Below are 17,523 nucleotides of genomic sequence, written 5' to 3' on the forward strand. Positions count from 1 at the left end.
TCCAATTTGATGAATTTTTAATGTCAAATCAACAACAACATTTATTGAGTAGGAGAAAGTTTCTGAGAAAAAAGTATTCTACCGGTAGGTACATGGATGATCGAGACACAAGAAATACGGTTAACTGACAAGAAAGTTGCACGAAAATGGGGGTTGATATTTGGAAAGCGTTCAACTGGGAGATTAAAGATCTGAGTGACTAGAAAACTGACTATGGAACAGAACAAATAAGTTACAACGGAAAATGCTTAGAACAATAGGAACAAAAAAAAATTTGAGAATGAAAAGAATAAATTACAGGAGGAAATTGTGTTTATGACTATCTCAATTATACATATTTGGCGAAGAACGACATCTCGTCTGTAATAAAATAAGTGTATTTGTTTTTTTTTCTTGAAACTGTCTAACTCACCAACAAAACATTCACAAGACACCCTCACATTCAGATTGAACTTTTTCCAGACTTGGCACTCCTTGGTACCCACATTTCGGAGTACCACAAAATTCATATGCTTCTGCCGGCACTTTCCATGTGCTGTAATGTATATTTTTATTGTTTTGTTTTCCATTTCTGCGATGATCAGCACTTACGATAGTCATAGAAATATAGGCACGCCTTATCAGTGTCGCATGTCACTTCATTGATAAATGGAGGGAAGAAAGTGTCAGGCAAACGGCGGATTGCCTGGCAAGCACCACAGAGACGCAGGTAGCCGTCCTCTTCCGCTCCTCGTTTATCACATCCGAATGGCACGATATGGGATTCCCCTGTAGTAGAAAAGAATAAAATCAGAAGATTATTGAACTAAAAAACTCTCCAAAACTTGTTTGTTCCACTGAGAGGTTCGAAAAGATTGATGACTTTTATAATTTTCTATAAGGAACATTTCTGTTCCAAAATATATTTGTTAGCTGATGTGAATATAACATTTCATAACACACCATGGTTATTTTTCCAAAATCCGGATCACTATCCCTTTTCAGTACGAAAATTCACCGCAATGAAGTTTTCGGACACACGGATCAAAAGATGAACGCAATACTCACCTATCAACTTCTGCCTGTACGTAATCCTCTCGTTTTCAATTGATAATGGCTGATCTGATAAGCGGGAGAACGGTTCAATATCTGGTTGCGTCACGTTGAGAACTTTCAGGAACTCTTCAAGGCTATCCATTCGCTTGGAACGACGTAAGGATGGAGAGAAAATTGTTCTGCGGGGATCGACGCTAAAATTTGAAATTTGATAATATAAAAATGATTTTTTTTATGTAAGAATGGAAACTTACAATGATATGTTGTTAAATTTAGTCCGTAATTCATCGGTTTTCAAATCACACGTTACATTCAACTCTCGCATGAGTTTTTCAAGTGCTTCAACATTTCTTTCAATCACTTCTGTTTTCGATTTGTTTTTTGCTGATCCTTTCTAAAAATTTCAAAAGTTTTAATTAAACTTGATATACAGGTTACTCAGCCAGCGACTCACTTGATAGTGTTCATGGATAGTCCTGTCTAAAAATCGAATTACTCCAAGAGCATCCCAAGCCATGAGTTCTGGGTTGTATGTTCCTTTTTGTTTCAGCTCTGCTACCAATTCAGGTTGAGATAATTTTTTGCATGTAGTTAACGAGTCATTGATCTAAAAAAACCAGTTCATTAACTTTAATAAAAGGGATATCTATGTTGTATATACATGTTGAAATTTTCCTGATTCAAACTTTGGTGAGGGCACATCTGCTTGCGGTAACAGTGGACCATCCAAATTCTCACTTGTCGGAGCTACCGAGGCAGTGATGTTGTTCGAAATCTGTTTCGCTTCTTCCAATGATTTCTTGATGGCGCCAATTCTACTTAGGAAGCCTGCTGATTCTCTAAATTGAAAAAAAAATGTTGGAGAGGGTGGAACACGTAACATTTGGATACCGATTAGGCAATGAAGCGGAAATCGGAGAGACTGATCGTTTTTGTCGGGAACTTTGAATTGCGTTCTCGATTTGTGCAAGTTTTTGCGAGAGGTATTGTTGCATTTGTTGGAGTTCGCCATCTGAAAATTTTTAGTTGATTTTTTGTCATGAGTCAGATAGGAGGACTACAACTTTGTATTATAGAACATTTATTGTGCGCTCTGGTTTAAAAAAACGACTGACGTGATTTCAATCAGTTCTAGTTGCTAGACTTGCTTCCACATCAATTTGATTTATTATCAAAGTTGCGTCATATTAATTTCACCCAACTGTAAAAAAAGACGTAAACAATTTTCTTATGCAAAAAATCATTATCATCTTTTATTCCATTGAAGCCGATCAAACACTGCCAGCTAACAATTTCGATTAGGCAATATCAACAAGACGCAGTCAACAGAAACGTTGCCACAGGAACTGGATTTTCAAAGTATACAGCCGACTTTCCATTTTTTTTTCTCTGTTCAGCTGGACAAATCGTCACAACACTGCCATATCACATCGTTAATTTCACAATGGCAAAATGTCTAGTTTTTTGTTCTTTTCATTATTCTTGTTCCTTATTTTTTAATTTTTTAGTTATGAAGCCAAACCTGAAGCACTCGAGACATCGATGTCTTCAAATTGTGATGTGATTGGCTGGCATGCAAAGAATAGGAGAAGAAATATAGTGAATAGTACAGAATGGACTATTGTAGTCATGGTAGCTGAAATATTTTCAGAAATGCTATAAGGACACCAGAAGACTCATAGATATGGGAACGGACAGAGAAAATGAGTAGAGAGTGAACAAGAAGGGCGGAGAAGAAATGAAGGAAGACGAGACAGCTGATTTGAAGAAGAGAGAAGAAGATGAAGCTGCAATGAACTGTACGGCTATGTACATAAGAAAAGAAAAAAAGAATAGCCTCTTCCCCCCCTGGGACGTCTGAAGTCTTCAGGCGCCCGCCGATATACAAAGACTAATGGCGAGAACCAGATGTGTGAAGAATGAAGAGAGAAAGAAAAGACGGTGGAGATTGAGAAGACGTTGAAGATGAAGCTTTGCCGGCCTAAATGGCGGCTAAGGATCGAAAGAGGAGTGAGATAGAGAAGGGATAGGGCGCGGTTATCTGCTTGTAACTGTATTGAGGGATAAAAATGGGATTCGGTCTAGTGACTTCTTTTTTTGTCACTCGGCATTTTTCGATAAAATGATTCAACATTTGAGAATGAAGCAAGATTTATGAGAAAACAGGTAGTCTATGAAGAAATCGGTTGCGGTGGTTGTAGCGTTCAGCAATGAAACAAAAAAATTTCTACGGTGACAATAACAATTTTTGAGGTGTCAGCTTCTTCATGTAATGTGTATTGATAAAAATCACGAAATTACTAAAAGATTTATTTTTATTAAAAGTTTTTTAAAACACAAAAAAACAAATTTTTACCATAAAATAATATTAATCCAATAAGTATAGTAATTTAGCAGATCATAAATGAGGTAGGCAAATAATTCGAATATCGTCTAATCTCAATCCGCGGAACTTGGCGACTGTGGTGTTCCTGGTCTGTGTGATTTTTCTTCTTCACTTTTCTCCGGTGACTTTTCAGAAAGATGTTTGAAGAAATCTGATGGCAGGTTGGGAGTTGGAAAGCCGCACTAAAAAATTTACAATATGGAAACTAATCCACCATAAGTAGGCTTACTTGTTTCAAAAACTCTAAATTTCTCTCAATTTGTGCTATGGTAAACGGTTGAGGGTTGAATTGCATAGGCATTGGGAATCCACCACCAGATTGCATTGCTGCAAGCGCTGACTCCATAGCTTTGGCCTGAGCTGCTTGAATATCAACGCCAGCTAGTCCAAGAACTGGGAGAAGTGGGTTGTCAGAGAGTTCATCGTCACTGTCGCCACTGTTACCAACAAGAGCTTCATGGCAGACTGTTCGTCGGAGAAGTGCTGAAAAGAAATGTTTTATGAATTACAGTACCGGTCGAAATGATATCATATTCTGCCTTTTTCAGTGGAAAATGCCCAACTCTGAGAGGGTGTCAAAAAGTTTTTTATTGAATCTAACAGATCAAAAGTAAAGCTACATTTTTGTAGTCATCAATTTTCTGTACGCGCATTTTTTAGAGAGTTATTGAAATTTTATGTAGACTACTCAAAAATCGCACTGTTTTGCACAGAATTTGGTCGATTGAAGGGAAAAATTAGTTTGTCGAGATGAAATTTGCTAGTGAACGTCCGTAAGGAAAGCCTACGTTGGGCATTTTCAACTGGAAAAGTCAAAATATGATATAATTTTGGCCGGTACTGTAGCATGAGATCTCAACTCACACAGGTATCTTGTTTTGAAATTATCCATCAGATTATAAGCCTTCTCAATTTCCACCAAGCATGTCCTCAACGCCAATATTGCTTTCACCATAAGATCATCAACATCGTCTTGAGTTGAACTTAACTGAACTCCGCTCTGCTCGAGTGATTGGAACAACTGCAAATGATGTTTGTTTTAGTCGCGAAGCAAAAAGTTGTAGTTGTCTTTTCCGTAAAGGGTCTGATTTTTAAACAGTGTTGGATTAAAGCAACTCGTTTTTTAGAACTGGTTGACTGTGGATTGGCACTTTGCCATAAGACCCTGTTTGACCACAGTTATGCTACCCACTTGGGTGACGGGAGGAGAAGAAAGAGCACTAGAACCCATGAGTAAATATTGGGTTGTTAATTTGATTGTTCTGTTCCACTTATGTTTGGAACATCTGAAAAGTGACGATGATTTGGAACTTTAATGTATTGATAAAAAAATTAGTAAGAACGTCAAGCACATTTTGATTTATGATGCGCGAAAGATTAACATATGCCGTTCGCAACGATCTAGCTATTCGACAAAGAATATGATTACCTCCTCAAGTTTTCCGGAATACTTTTTTTCTCCTCGCGAGTTTTATGAGGTATTTGTCGGAAGAACGATGTACTGTGACAAGTACGACAGTGTTCTCGTCCTGCATATGTATCATTCTACTCTACACCATTGAATGTTGTGAGAAATGCAGTTAACGTCAAGTCTTTTCATTATTTGTTTGAGTAAAGTGGTAAGTTTTTTGAGCTAAAGCTGGATTTTTAAAATTTTTCAAAATCCTTAGTGTTCATTCTATTTCTGAATAATGAATAACGTTCAATATCAGAACTTTTCAAGAACTGTCAAAATTTTGTGAGTAACACTCAACAAACAACTTTTTCAACAGCTTGATCTCAAATTGACTTCCGAAAACCTAAATCCGAGAATTTTGCCAAAGAATCATCAATCATCCTATTTGTTTATTTCTCGCCTTCTCTTTCAGCTAACAAAAAATTCGGTGAGTAAGTGTCATTTTTTGACGGCGAGGGGTGGAGTAAATATCACAGTAATTGTAATAAAGGCAAGGTGACGAGCTCGCGAGGTACGTGCTCTCGACCCCCATATTGCGCAATTTGCGCTCGAGCCTTTTCCTCCCATCTCTTTCTCTTTTCCGCATCCCTGCCGTGTCTGTTGCCTTTGCCACTTTCACGTTCCGGTTGGCGCCAGCAGAGTCGGTAATATTTGTTTGCTCCGCCTCTTTCTACTTGCTAACAAAAAAAGCTTGAGTCAAGTCATATACTGCTTAAGCTGTGGCTTCCTCCTCAATTCTGTTCCACACAACGCAGTTCTACAACATCCCAACGAAACGTTTTGTACGATATGAAGTTTTTAGCATTTTTCTTAGTAGTGGTGAGTTTTTTTTGGTTTTGAATTTTCAACATTTTCTCATGATGTGGTTAGATCCCTAGTGTTTTGTTTTCTACTACATGTTATAATAAGTCGGTCTAAAAATTTTGATGTCTCTTTTTGTAATCGCCATATTTTCATAGTATAGATATACTGTAGCATTTTTATCAGGCGAAAATGGCAGATAGCAAACCAAACATGTTTTTTCCTATACTAGTTTCTAAGCGGTTTATTTTGTCTTACAAGAAAGCTTCAAGGGGTCGCAAGGTTGAAATCGTACGAAATTGCTACCAGGGATTAACGACAGCATGATTAGGCAGATCTATTGTTTTTGTTTTAAGCTCGTCATTTGTCATTGAAAAAAACCGTCTTCACCCCTGGTTTTGGAAACCGTTCTCGGGTTTTTACGGGGTTGAACTACAAGTTTTAAGACGGTTTTTCAACTTTGAGACGGTTTTTCTCAGCGGGAAGTGACGAGCACAAAATAAAAAATTGGGATCTGCCTAATGAAGCCGTCTTAATGCCTGGTGGCAACGATTCCAAACTTGCGCCCCCTGATGTTCCCTTGTTAGTCCCAATCCTGATAACATTTTGCGCTAGGTGCAAAACTACTCAGAACGGAATCACAAAATTGAAATGTAAATCCAACAATAAGTTTTTTGTTTTTCTCACTATCACTTCTGTTTTCCCATAATTCCACTATGCCTAATCAACGTAACAGTTTTGAGTCAAAAGTTTTGACCTCAGCTCATAGTTCAATTGCAATAAGCCTGCGAACAAGTTTTCCGACATATTGTTTGACAGTTCAAAGGGCGATCGTCTCTATCGGAAACAAGTTCTGAAGGCGAGCACTGAAGAGCATTGATTGCTTATTGTCAACTACAAGGTTATCCAGTTTTTAGAAAGGGGGGAGGGGGGGGGGGGGGGTGCATTATGCACACACGTTTTTCTTTCGGAATGAGAGTAGGAAGTCTAAAAATATGAGCATGCATTTTAATCAAACAACATTTGGAATCGGATAGATCCGAATTTGAAATGGTAACCTGATACCACCCTCACTCTCGACATTTATAGAACTACATATAAAAAAATAAAAAAGGGGGAAAAGAAGAACAAGACTACAAAAAATGGTCCCTAGAAAACGACTAGACATTGAAAGACAGAAGGGGGGACGTTTTTATCAAATATGACGTGTTTCCCTAATCAGCTTTTTGTTGTCGTGGGATGGCGACGACAGCGCAACGAGAAACCATTCGGACGCAGCGGCTCTTTTTGTTTGCGTTTTGGATCTCATTTTGCCAGCCGGTGTGGGGGCTCAGCCAGAAAATTAGTCGCCATCATCAGCATCATCATCATTATAATCATCACTAAAATATTTAGTTGCGCGGTGTTACGTATAGTTTATATGAAGCTTCTCTATGAATATACTACTAAATTATTGTAATATTCTGATATCAATAAAAGTGAGGATAATAAACAGTCCGATTTAACATACTCGTGAAATCAAAAAATCCTTATTTTCAGTATGTGAGCCCCGGGTGTCTATCACAATGCGTCAACTGTGCCCCTCAGCCAACCTATCAGTATGTTCTCAATGTGCCAAGTAACTATGTGCAAGTTCCAACAACCTCTAACCAACGGTATCTGCTTTTAACATCTCTTAAACTATTTTTCATTAATTTCGGGGTGTTTTTGATGTGCATGTCTAACAGGTCTATTCCGTGTTTCTTAACACCATTATGTTTTAGATCTGCGGCGTGTTGCGTACCTACATCTAACGTGCAAACAATTCAATCTGCTCGAGCGTTTACAAATGGTGCACAAGGAAGTCAAGTGATTATGTATTATAATGGTCAGAGTGAGTTTTTGATACACTTTTTCTGGGATGAGTCCCTTACCAAGTACATATTATTCCAGGAGTCGTAAGCGGTGCTCAACCAACACAACAGCCTCAGGCAGGATCGAATTTCAACCAGGTGCGTTCCACATTTCTCATTTCTCTCATGTCTCATAAAATTGCATAAATTGCAGGCCAATAACTATCAAAACCCCGGCCCGATCCCTGGCTATCAAACCGGTTACGATCAAAACCAGAACCAGAATCAGAACCAAACTGGATACTATCCGAATAGTATGAATGGTGGAGTTGTTGCTGGCGGAGCTACCACAGGAACAGTTGTGATTGGTGGAGTCACCCAACAACAAGGAAATCAAGGAATCAATGCAGGAGGGAATGTTCCGAATCAAAATACCAATGCTGGTGGAAACATCGATCCAAACTCCAATCAGTACCAAGACCAGTTCCAAAACCAAAACCAAAATGCCGATCCATACCAAAACCAACAGAACTACAATACGGGAGGAGTCGTTGGAAATGTTGGAAATCAAAACCAAAACCAAAACCAGTTCCAAAATCAAACCCAAAACCAAGGGCCCGGACAACAATACCAAAACCAAAACCAGAACCAATTCCAAACTCAGGACCAAAATATTAATGGCCCCGGATATGTCGATCAGAATCAGTACCAAACTCAGAACCAGGACCAGGGTCAAAACATTAACACCGGTGGATATGTTGATAATCAAAACCAGGGACAATTTCAAGACCAAAACCAAGGACAATTCCAAGGAAGCACATTGGCGCCATCCGGTGGGGAAGTTGGATACCAACAACCATTTGTGCAATCAGGAAACACCGATTATAATAATGGTGCAGGACAAGGTGAGTGGTTTTTCAATAGATGTTGTAGTATAATCTTACAAGTGATGTCTTTGGAAAACAGGCTTTCAAACGGTCTATAAATTGTATAGGTACTTTCGACCACAGGAAGTCCATTTCTGCTATCAAAACCGGCTAAATGTATCTGTGAGTCGAGTTATGAGCTCTGAAACTTTTTATTTGGTTAAGCATTTTCACATCTAATTTCAAATCGGCAGAAAGTATACGCAAAGATGTTCTCGTTTTTCCTACGTACGTGCACAGGTAAACCGCTACGAAACACAAACGGAACCGCGCGGGGTCGTATTTGTACCGATTTGAAATTCCATGTGAAAATGGTTAACCATATGGAAAGATTAAGAGCTCCTAACTCTGCTCGTAGAGACATTTAGCTGGTTTTGATGGCAGAAATGGACTCCCCGTAGTCGAAAGTGCCTGTAACCTATTTTATAGATAGTTTGAACGCCGTTTCTCCAAATACTTCCTTTGTTAATTTTTAATTTTAGGACAATTCGACCAGCAGGGCCAGCAAGGTCAATTCCAACAAAATCAAAATGACCAACAAGTGATCTACCCCGCTGGAGGAGTAGTTGGTGGATCCTATAACTCCCCCAACTCTGGATATGTCAATAGTCAGGTTCAACCGGTTCAACCACAAACCTACCCAACACAAACGGTGACCGGCGGCGCTCTTCCTAACCAAAATGTGCAACAGCAGCCAGATGTGAACACTCAGTACCAGGATCAGATGAACCAACAGAATCAACAAGGACAAAACCAAGGTGGTCAAAACTTCCAACAAGGAAACCAGCAAGGATTTATCGGATCTTCCACTGCGCCACAAGGACAACAATTCACTAGCGCCCCGAACAATCAGTTCCAACAATCCACTTCTCCACAAGGACAACTCAACAATGGAGGATTTGTAGGATCAAGCACTCCTGGTTATCAACAAGGTGAATTGTTGACCGAAGGGTCCGGTAATGAAGAAAATGAGTTCTTAGGAGGACAACAGCAACAGTTCACCACTTCGCCCGGACAGCAGCAAAATTTCAATGACGGACAACAAGGTTACACAGAAAATACACTTACCCCTCCAGTTATGGAAAACGATAATTCCCAGTTTACACAAGGTCCTACCACCCCCGCCCCTATCCCCGTGATCTACCCGGTTTCTGGAGCAGGACAACAGACACAACAACCCCAACAGTTCCAACAGACCCCACAGCCACAGCCACAATATCAACAGGACCCTAATACCCAACAGTCCCCACAACCGATCCAAACGACTCCCATTTATCAGCCGACCCCTGTCCCTAATCCTGATCAATTTGCTGGACAGGAATCCCAGGCCCCCACCCAACAAGTATCTTCTAACCAAGATGAGTCTCAAAATGACGTCGCAACCTCCCAGGCCCCTAATTTTGTCCCTGTCCCCGTTCCACAGAATAATAACAATGGAAATGTACCCATGGAGTCTACTACACAATTCCCAAATATTGGAACCCAGCCAGTTACAGAATCGATACCTTCTGGACAATTCATTGGTGGTGTGCCAGTAGGTCAAACCAGCACTAACTCATTCCAATCGACAACACCAACGACGACGACAAATAACTTTGGGGGACAACAGCCATCAACCGGGGTAAGACTCGTTAAAACTGTTTTAGGACAGATAGAGGGGGAATGGGTTGCAAATGTGATAGTGAGGTGTTTGTCCGTATGTTTTTATTGTACATTTCAGTTCCAACCAACCACTGGAATGCCGGTCACGAACGACATGAATCAATCCGGTTTCATTTCATCGTCCACTATGGATCCGAACATGCCACAAGCGCAATATCCCAGTCAACAAGAGATTTTGGCGGCGACCGGCCAGCAGGCGGATCAGTCAGCCACGAGCGGTGCGAATATGGTCTCCACCCAGGCTCCACAGTTTCCAAGTCAACAAGAACTTGGAGCAACACTTCAAAATGCGCAACCAACACCGTCGCCACAATTCCCAGCGCAACAACAGATGGGAGGAGGGGCTACAACACAAAATAGTAACTTCAATAGTCAACAAGATGGCTCGACTCAGCAGGCTCAATTTCCAAGTCAACAAGAGCTCCTACAAAGAGATCAACAAAATTCTGGAGTTACCGGTCAACCTATAAATGTATGTTGTGTGTGAACAAATGTGAAAAAAAAACGTGATTGAGTTTAATCCCTCTATCTCAGTTTTTCGTTAATTATGTTTTGATGGTAGATCATAGTTATTTTATCTTAGGTTCGAAAACTATCATACATTCAAGGCACGTTAAAACACAAGGTGAGCTAGAATTTACGAACATTTCAACTTAACACACTTTTATTGTAGAAGTTTGAGAAAAAAGCTCACGACTAACGTAATATTATGAAATATCTCTATTTCAAAGCTTGAGCTATTCCAAACAATGCTTAAAATAACAACTAAAGTAATATTTCAGGACGCTGGTTTCACACCTCAATACGGTGACATGAATACACCATACGGAAGATATTCGTCAACAACAGGTATGAAATAATCAACTCTTCATTATATAACTCAACTACCAGCCGTTAAAGCGTCATCGAACCCACAATTTGATCAACCAACTGCTGACCAGCAACAGCCACAAAATTCGGCAGGTAACGAACTTATTAAAAGAATCATGTGTTTATAAAACGGGCAAATAATTTTGATTGCAGGAAATTGCTTCAAAATCATGTTCACAACATTGCTAATGGTCATTTTGTGGTAGTTCAATGATCTTTCAAATTCTACTCACTGCTCAATTCGTTTTCTCTGTATATTTGCGGCATAGCCACCCATTCCCAATACCCAGAAACCCAGAAACCACTTCCCGAGTTTTTTGTTCAATAAATTAACTTGCCTTCCCACATTCACAACCAACAATAGACACTTGATGTTACTTAACTGCTTATGTACTTTTAAAACCAATCAATAAATATTTCAACTTACATCTTCTACGTCCTCCATTTCGAAAGGTGCCCTATCATACGTTGTCGCCGCGTCCTCACATTTTTTGAGCAATAATTCAACGACAGGCATCAAGGGATGCTCTGCTATCCTTTCGAATTGTATTGATTTCTTGAGATTCTTAATGTTTGGTGGTGACACACTCTGTAATAGTAAAGAAATAAGTTCCATTCAAAATGCAACATTTGAGGAGATGGGGGTTGTAAAATTTTGAAATTTTTATTGTTTTTTGATGGCCTACAATTATAATGCAACTGATAAGAGGAAAGTGTTACGAGATTTATGGTGAGAGGGAGGAATTTGAGTTTTACAGCCGACCGGCTCCGGTCATAAATAGCGACAATCAAAACTATGTTATCGGATGGGTTGTTTCTGATTTTAATTGGTTTCAATTTTCGAATTTTCGACTTTCCGATTCAATAAAATTGTTAAATTGCTTCAAATTTCTTTTCTCCAAAAATCAAAATTTCTTGCTGTAAACAATTTGATTTTATGATTTTATGGACACATGAGTGACTAACCTTGATATTTGGAGACATTTCGTGAAAAATGTGTGAAAGAGTGAGAGAGGAGGACATACGGTGCATTTTAAATGATAGTGACATCGTATCTCAAAAGAGTTGCCGCTTTGGGTCAATGGGTCATTAGCGATAATGATAATGACATCTTTTTTTGATAATGTCATAATGGGAAAGTGGGAAAAGAAGAAAGGAACAAAAGTAATGAGGCGTATAGGTTCTTCTAATCAAATAATTTATATTCTTTAAAACTGAGCCGTTTTGCAAGTTTCATATGATTTCAGCTCAAGGTAAATTTTAAAATTTAGTAATGAGTTCTAGCTTACTGTAATAAGTTCTAGGTTACAGTAATAGGCTCGAGGTTATAGTAATAGACAGGTTGAAAATTTGAAAACTAGGCAGAGCGAATTAGAAATCAGACAGTATTCCTGCAGGAGCAGAACGGGAAACAGTTTAGGAACGAAGCCGGAATCTAGATTTACAGGTAATAGAGTTAAAAATAAAGTTTTACTATTTATCGAAGTTACATGAAACTCAGACTACAAATTTCAGATAAAAAACTGAAACTATTTCATTTTTGTCACAAAATTTCTTATCAGATATGTTGAGAAAAACAGCCAGAAATAAAAACCAGGAGCTATGATTTTACCTGTTTCTGGATCTTGATGACTCCAGCCTTGGTCAATGCTTCTTGAATCAGTGCTGACTTTTCTGCATCCAACGATTCCGAAGACGTCGATGGTTCTGAAGTCATCAGCCAGCTCCTAAACATGACTGAATGAAATTTGATATACCAGAAGATGGGGATCAGGTAATAAACCAAGATGGAGCAAGATGGTTGGTGGGAGGAACACAGAAAGGTGGTTGTAACGAGTTGTGAAAACAAAGTGACATGTGGTTTGGATAATAACTGACAGCAGGTAGAATCTTTTTCTCCTTCTTTTTACTCCTCCCTTCTGCCAGTCCCCCCGCTCTTTTTCGTATCGCCAATATATGCGCGTACTTGTCGGCTGCACATCAAAAGAGCCTCCACGGCCATAACGGTAGTAAAATTTCGGAGGAGTGCCGGCAGGAAGAAGGAAGGTAGGCGACAAAGCCGCACCCGTATATCCAGTGAACACATTTTTAACATCTTTCTCGCATATCCAAGGACGGTATTTCCCAGAAAGGGGATACGGTTAGGTGATTTGATTACATGTTATCATCACAGAACCAACCAATTGGCGGAGGGACACCTGACCATCGACAATAAACGGATGATGCCGACAAAGTACGGTAGTGGTAATCAAATAAAGAAACAGTGCGGGAAATGTTTTAGGAGAAGATGGTTGGCTGGATTAAGAATAAGATATTGCGGTATTATGCATTAAAACTAGGGATAGAAAAATGTAATTTCAAGAATGAGCTTGCTAGTTTTCTTATACAAGCTCCAGCATTTCAAAACACAAAAAACCAAAACAAAATTCTCGAACCACTAAAATAGGAGCTATGGGTTACGTCTACTATACATCAAATCCTTTGCAAAAAGCAGAAAAAAAACGAATATTCACATTTGAAACCACACCAAGAATAATGAGAAATTTAGACTCGACATCAGTCTTCATGAAGAATATCGTGTCGTAAAACGTTTTCGAGACTTTCAATGAGTTCGGATGACTTATGGGGTGGGATGAATAGAGAAGGTTCACATTTGCAGTTGTTAATGTGCTAAGAGCTGAGTTCACTCGAAGTAGGGACGCATTCTTTTTGGCCGAGTCAAGAATGTGCAACTTTGACAAAAGGGTTATGGTCAAACTTGTCACGGGGTGGGCCTTTTGAATTTTTTTCCGAAATTGTCAAATTTTTAGCTATACTTCAAAATTTAATAAAAATATAGTTAAGCGTCAAAAATTGGAGTTTTTGATGTAGAATTCAAAAAATATATTTACTTTTGGTTAAAAATAGGTACCTTATCTTGAAACCGGGCCGACCAAATTGAGATTTTTGTTCGGCCCGGTCGAAATTTGACACGTTTGGTAATTGTTTTTGAGAATATAATTTCGAAATTGAAACTAAGTCATACAATACCTTATGTTTCAACTTGTAACTATGTCGCAAGTGAAAGTGAATAAAGCTTTATGCAGAAAATCAACAAAACCTATAATAACTTTTGTGAGAAAATCAAGAAACAGAAAAAAATGACATTGGGTTGTTCCGGACTGTCAAATAAGGTACAAACGAAGAGTTAATGACAAGGTGAGACAGCCTTGTTGAGTATATGGCGGTTGATAGGCAGCGAATCATAAAACGATTTACGGTTGTGTCGCGTCCCTCTTTATAACCCTACTCTTCTATGTTTTACCTCGTTTTAGTTGTGTCCGTATTTCACATCTACATACCTTAGAACATAAAACGAGGGATTCCCACGACTGAAACTCATTTCCTTCAGAAAACCAGAAATCAGTCTGTCTGAAAAAGAAAAAGTGCCGGTGTTCTAGGTCATTGCTCTTTCTGTTTTGTTTCTGCTCGAGTTCATCAGAGTCAGAAATTTTGTGCTCGTGTGTGTTTTCTTATACCTTGTCTTTGTCTAGAACGTAGGTTGCAGGTGATCCGGCCCATAAAATGTATAGACAGATAATCCTCGACAACGCAATTAGATTTGTGTTTTTTTCCCTTGGATTCCATTTTCTGTTCTGGAAATTCATTCCCGCGTTTTCTCTTCCGGGAAAAAAGGTCATGGCTTTTCTAGTAATCAAATTTTAACAAATCCAGGAAAATTGTGTAGTTGGTGGATATCGGCTGAGATAATTCGATTTTTGGCATTTTAAAAGATCAGGCCCAAAGAATACTCTGTTATATGTAGACTAGAAAACTGAAATTTAATTTTTGCAAACAGCATTTTCTATTTGAAGGTTTATACTGTTATATTTCTAATGTTGCACACTTTAGATCTTTTAAAGTCTGACGGTTTTGCCTTGTCTAGTTCAAACTATTACTTAATTTTTTTCACATATACATCTAAATGTAAGTGGTATATTTGATCAGTATGATCCAATTCATATCATTTTTTTGTTTTTTATAAAAACACAGCTGCCTGATTTATTGTTACTGTAATTTGGTGTTTAACACGAAATTCTTGATTGTTTGTGATATGTTTCCAGATTGTTTATTCACTAATAAATATTTTTCAGGTGTCGACATCTGTTTTCAGAGGAATGTGCAATTTTGTAGGTTTCTTGTTTATTTGGATATTGAGGAAACCTCATTAAAATATAAAATTTTGTTAAGAAGCCTTAGAAACATCTGTGGGTACATTTGTGGGTACGATATCAGTTCCAAACATTTTTTATCCCGGTAAAGTAAAAAATAGAGACTTTCCACGGTTCTGAAGTGCAAAACATTCCAAAAAAAATTTTGGATGGTCCCCTTTCTATTCCCATCCATCCTTGTCAGTTTCGGTTGATCTTCGCTTCATTCGATCTTGTTTCTTCTCCTCCTCCTCATTCCTCACATGGTGCTTGAAGTTCATTCATCCGTCGCCTTTTTTCGGGCCGTTGTCACAACTAGTAGAGAGTCTCTTCCTTCTGTTCAGAGGAATAAATTGAGTTACATCCCTTCCCTTCTTCCTTTTTTCTTCTTCTTCCCCATTTTTGCCCCCGGCTTACGACCACATTGCTCGATGGACTTTGGTCATCAAAAAGAGTTGAAGACGAAGAAGACGACGACGACTACCAACTAACAAACCATCTGATTCGGAAGGAGAGAAATTCTGAAGGAGAAGAAGAAGGAGTCGATGCACCTGCCCACCAAAAGCCATATCCTGAGCATTTCGCACCGGCGCAATGCAACTAACTTTTTCTTGCAGTCATTTTCTCATTTCAGCATCTTGGCAGACCTTGACAACGAAGGAAAGAAGTGATAAAGGGAAACTGATAAAGAAAACTATTCATCAAAACAACGAATATTCTCAGAAGGGAACCTTTTTCATACGCCGGCTGGGAATTTTATGAAACGGGGCACACGTACACTTTCGATAATACTCAATCAAGTGACGTTATCAGAATTTGCAGAGTTCTTCTTGTTGGCTAGAAATCTCGCTTTGAAAATTCGGGTTTTTCATGTTTCATTTTGTCCGCGCGGCACTCCTCTCTTGATTATCCTTTTTTTTCAAATAAAAAAAAACAGCGACAGTGAAGCAATGGCAGTGAGGGAGTGCGGTGTTGGGAAGGTGGTGGGTACGGTTTGTCTTCCCAAAATTATTTTTGTATTTCTGAATTTCACTTTTAAAAAGCTTCTGATTGGCTTAAGGAACACTTTTTGTATTCTGAATCATCGAAAATTCATGATTGCGTCTTCAGGAAGCAGTTTTGACCAAAAACGAAAATTTTGAAAAATGTTTTTGCTTAAAAAAGGTTTTAAACTACTTTATATGACCAAGTCATATGATAAACTCAAATTTTGAAAAAAAATTTGTCCACTTCTTGATGATCCTAAAGCAAAAAACAATTCTCGAAAAAATGTTTACGTAAAAAAAGAAGCTTTGAAGTCTAAAATTTTCAGATCGAGATTTCTGTCAATAAGAAGAGCTTTGCAAATTCTCACAACGCCACTTGATTGATCATATTCGAAAGTATATGTGTGCCTAGTTTCATCAAATTCCCAACCGGCGTTTTAAAAAGGTCTACCCATATAATTGGAGATAAATGTGTAACATAAAATTGCATTAAGTCAACTCGTTCACTTTTTGATTAGTTTGAATGTATCCGTATCCCAGTTGATATCCATATTCAGCTTCAACTTGCTTAACGAATTGATTCCGAGAACGTTCACGTGTTCAAAATGTGTGCCCACTCTGCTTACTTGACATTCTATTCGACTTCTCTGGTCCTGAATTTCAAGAAATATAATTTTCAAAAAAAAGTACCGCGAACAAACCTGGATTGCAAACGGATAGTATGTATTGTCAACGACGTTTCCAGCTCCATAGAATGCCTCCAGTGTCTTAACGCTCAGGCAAGTAAACGGACTTCCCGTGTCAATGAGACACCAAACATAGATGGCTGGGGAATCGGGGTTCTGGTACGGTTGGAAAATCAAAGGAACCATTAACCTAGAGTGCGGTCCATACAAGATTCCTTGCACAGGATAAGCGGGAACCGAGAACTCCGCTAGACTGAGGTGTTTCACGTCTTCCGCAATTCCAATCTAAAAGAACTTTTTGGAAATTTTGAAATGTAATTAAAAAGCCTCTATAAACCTTTTCAATCACCGCTTCATTAATATCCGTGAGCATGATGTCATAGCCATCGTAAGGCACGGCCAACACGCCGAACGAACTGTCTGCTCCACTCAAAAAAAATCCACTCTAAAATTTTAATAAATAAGCGGATAAAAGTAAGTAAGACAGAGTATACCTGATTATGCATATCCATGCCGATCAAGTTGACGATCCGTCCACAGGTGCTAATCTACAAGTCAAAAATTTTCAAACATTGGGAGGAAAGAATAATTGGTCCTATGTATAACGCGCTATCCGTGAAACTTGAACATCAGCCCTGTATGTAGGGGTGTAGAGCTACTCAGTTTGAGTGCATGTATTATGGGTGTTGGTTA

General features: G+C 38.7%; 5 protein-coding genes across 5 annotated transcripts; 1 reads left to right on the top strand and 4 right to left on the bottom strand.

Annotated features, from left to right (window-relative positions):
- Nucleotides 1–328: 328 nt before the first annotated feature.
- Nucleotides 329–2,030, bottom strand: GCK72_025541 (uncharacterized protein; the record flags this gene model as incomplete). The annotated part of the gene is made up of 8 exons (XM_003106275.2): nucleotides 329–360; nucleotides 413–535; nucleotides 592–768; nucleotides 1,048–1,229; nucleotides 1,290–1,429; nucleotides 1,490–1,642; nucleotides 1,697–1,874; nucleotides 1,927–2,030. 8 exons carry the CDS (start codon nucleotides 2,028–2,030, stop codon nucleotides 329–331), a joined length of 1,089 nt encoding a protein of 362 aa, XP_003106323.2.
- A 1,444-nt stretch (nucleotides 2,031–3,474) lies between these two features.
- On the bottom strand, nucleotides 3,475–4,652 carry GCK72_025542 (uncharacterized protein; the record flags this gene model as incomplete). Its single annotated transcript, XM_003106160.2, has 4 exons — nucleotides 3,475–3,603; nucleotides 3,651–3,904; nucleotides 4,286–4,442; nucleotides 4,614–4,652. The coding sequence occupies 4 exons, from the start codon at nucleotides 4,650–4,652 to the stop codon at nucleotides 3,475–3,477; spliced, it is 579 nt and encodes a 192-aa protein (XP_003106208.2).
- A 2,459-nt stretch (nucleotides 4,653–7,111) lies between these two features.
- On the top strand, nucleotides 7,112–10,585 carry GCK72_025543 (uncharacterized protein; the record flags this gene model as incomplete). Its single annotated transcript, XM_053736381.1, has 8 exons — nucleotides 7,112–7,156; nucleotides 7,218–7,333; nucleotides 7,442–7,551; nucleotides 7,611–7,669; nucleotides 7,725–8,415; nucleotides 8,919–9,368; nucleotides 9,417–10,057; nucleotides 10,157–10,585. The coding sequence occupies 8 exons, from the start codon at nucleotides 7,112–7,114 to the stop codon at nucleotides 10,583–10,585; spliced, it is 2,541 nt and encodes an 846-aa protein (XP_053579947.1).
- Nucleotides 10,224–12,685, bottom strand: GCK72_025544 (uncharacterized protein; the record flags this gene model as incomplete). The annotated part of the gene is made up of 3 exons (XM_003106223.2): nucleotides 10,224–10,442; nucleotides 11,396–11,557; nucleotides 12,581–12,685. 3 exons carry the CDS (start codon nucleotides 12,683–12,685, stop codon nucleotides 10,224–10,226), a joined length of 486 nt encoding a protein of 161 aa, XP_003106271.2.
- Nucleotides 12,686–16,647: 3,962 nt separating this feature from the next.
- On the bottom strand, nucleotides 16,648–17,342 carry GCK72_025545 (uncharacterized protein; the record flags this gene model as incomplete). Its single annotated transcript, XM_053736382.1, has 4 exons — nucleotides 16,648–16,797; nucleotides 16,846–17,115; nucleotides 17,168–17,275; nucleotides 17,325–17,342. 4 exons carry the CDS (start codon nucleotides 17,340–17,342, stop codon nucleotides 16,648–16,650), a joined length of 546 nt encoding a protein of 181 aa, XP_053579948.1.
- Nucleotides 17,343–17,523: the final 181 nt, after the last annotated feature.

Source organism: Caenorhabditis remanei, chromosome X (assembly GCF_010183535.1).
Source record: "Caenorhabditis remanei strain PX506 chromosome X, whole genome shotgun sequence".
Classification (NCBI taxonomy): domain Eukaryota; kingdom Metazoa; phylum Nematoda; class Chromadorea; order Rhabditida; family Rhabditidae; genus Caenorhabditis; species Caenorhabditis remanei.